The sequence below is a fragment of the Belonocnema kinseyi genome, chromosome 6 (genome assembly GCF_010883055.1).
Source record: "Belonocnema kinseyi isolate 2016_QV_RU_SX_M_011 chromosome 6, B_treatae_v1, whole genome shotgun sequence".
NCBI classification, from domain to species: Eukaryota; Metazoa; Arthropoda; class Insecta; order Hymenoptera; family Cynipidae; genus Belonocnema; species Belonocnema kinseyi.
The window spans coordinates 8,528,632-8,530,686 of NC_046662.1; the positions used below are offsets into that span (position 1 = coordinate 8,528,632).

Consider the following 2,055-nt stretch of genomic DNA (forward strand, 5'->3'; position numbering starts at 1 on the left):
TTTTTGGCAGAAAATTAATATTTTTATTTGAAAATTGATTTTCTGTTTGTTTAATATTCATCCATTGCATTAAAAAATTTATCATTTTAGTTGAAAATTCATGACTTTGATTAAGAATTTTCTTGATGGAACATTCAGTTTTTTAGCTGAAACTTTAGCTATTCCAGTTTTATTTTAAACTGATTTTTTTTAGTTGAAAATTCAATTCTTTTGTTGAGAATTCATTTTTTTTTGTGTTGAAAAATTAAACTATTACATTTTTGGTTGAAAACTTCTGTTTTTTAGTTGAAAATTCAGCTATTTTCTTGCGAATGTATTTTTTTTTGAAAAATACGTGTTTTCTGGTATAAAATTGATCTTTTAAAATTCCAAATTCAACTATTTGGATGAAAAAATGGTATTTTTTTAGTAGCAATTTCAACTATTTCATTTAAAATTCATGTATTTTATTGAAAAAACGTCTTTTTGGCAGAAAATTAATTTTTTTATTTAAAAATTGGTTTTCTGTTTGTTTAATATTCATCCATTGCATTTAAAAATTTATCATTTTAGTTGAAAATTCATGACTTTGATTAAGAATTTTTTCGATGGAACATTCAGTTTTTTGACTGAAAATTTAGCTATTTCATTTTTATTTAAAAACTGATTTTCTTTTAGTTGAAAATTCAATTCGTTGTTTGAGAATTCACGTATTTTTTGTTTTATATAGTCTTTTTAGTAGAAAATTGAACTATTGGTTGAAAATTTTTCCTCTTCGGTTCAAAATTCAACTATTTCGTTGAAAATTCAAGTACTGCAGTTAAATCTTGATAATTGTAATTGCAAATTCATCTTTTTGCTTGTAAATAAAACTACTTTGACGAAACTTAAATTGGTTTGTTATTAATTCATTTTTTTAAATTAAAATTCATCTTGAAGTTGAAGATTCATAATTTTAATTAAAAATTCTTCACTTTGGTTAAAAATTTACTTTCCTTTGGTAGAAGATTTATTTTTTTAACTGAAAATTGATCTTTTCGGTAGAAAGTTAAGCTTTTCATTTGAAAATTCAACTAGTGGGTTAAAAACCTATCTATTTTGTTCATAATAGAATATTTTTAATTGATAGCTTAGAAATTTGGAAGCAGTTTAAATTGAATTTAATTTAGACTCAAGAGACAAATTGAAGAAGTTATTAATTATATTCTTATTATTATATATTTAAAAATACCTTGTAATGTAATTTATGAAACCTTTATAAATGAAACATATTCATTTAATCCCTAGAAACTGAAAAAAAATATTTATGAGTAGACACCCTGCTTCTAAAAATGCAAGTAGGCTATTATATTGTACCTAATGGCTCAATGGCATTAATTTAATTAATTGTTCTCTACTAAATGTAATTAATTTTTTTTTCAGAGAATTATATATTATAATTTCGTACCCCTTCTCTCTCGTATTTATTATGCTGACACTTGGTATTTTCAGGCCAGTCGCATCGATCTTGGTTCCAGAGCAAACCACTGGGACAGGAATTCTCCGAGAGATGTCCAAAGTTGCAGAGAAAATACTTGGAACAGTCATTTTTGTGTGCTATGAACAAGCGTCCACCACAATCTCCAACTGGAGAAGAACCTGGTGAGGCTCCAGCTATCACTTCCACCGTATCATCGATATCTGGTGTTACTGATGTTGCTGGTGAGGTATTATCTATTCCTGCAGTGCTAATTTCCGTTGGTTTGGTTGGTTCCTTCATTGGTTTTTCTGTTGTCATGGGGATGAAAGATTCTGTCAAAGACCCTAGAATATTATTCAATTCAGTCACTTTTATTGATTGAAAATCAGTAATTTCAAGTAGAGTTCTTAAATGTCCAATAATTTATGTTGAGCAAATGCTCCCGATAATATGCTCAGCATTTAAACTTGAAGAGAGCATTTATTATTTATAGGAGAATTTAAAGCAATTATTGGTGAAACAAATACGAGGGTAGTTCAATAAGTCCTTAGAATGACCAACAGATGGCGCGCGAATCGCTCCAAATCATCTGTTTTCAGTCAGCACCACTCCCGACT

At 27.5% G+C, this 2,055-nt stretch overlaps 2 protein-coding genes across 2 annotated transcripts in view; both read right to left on the minus strand.

The window, feature by feature from the left end:
• Positions 1-1,778, minus strand: part of LOC117174192 (probable chitinase 10) — a 4,038-nt gene extending 2,260 nt beyond the window's left edge. Inside the window, exon 1 of the mRNA XM_033363048.1 lies at positions 1,427-1,778. Within this exon, the coding sequence (XP_033218939.1) occupies positions 1,427-1,756 (330 nt within the window). The 5' untranslated portion in view covers positions 1,757-1,778. The remainder of the gene's footprint in view (positions 1-1,426) is intronic.
• The window catches only part of LOC117174193 (pigment-dispersing hormone peptides), a 97,289-nt gene that overhangs the window by 86,925 nt on the left and 8,309 nt on the right, over positions 1-2,055 (minus strand). The gene's annotated exons all lie outside the window — the stretch shown is intronic.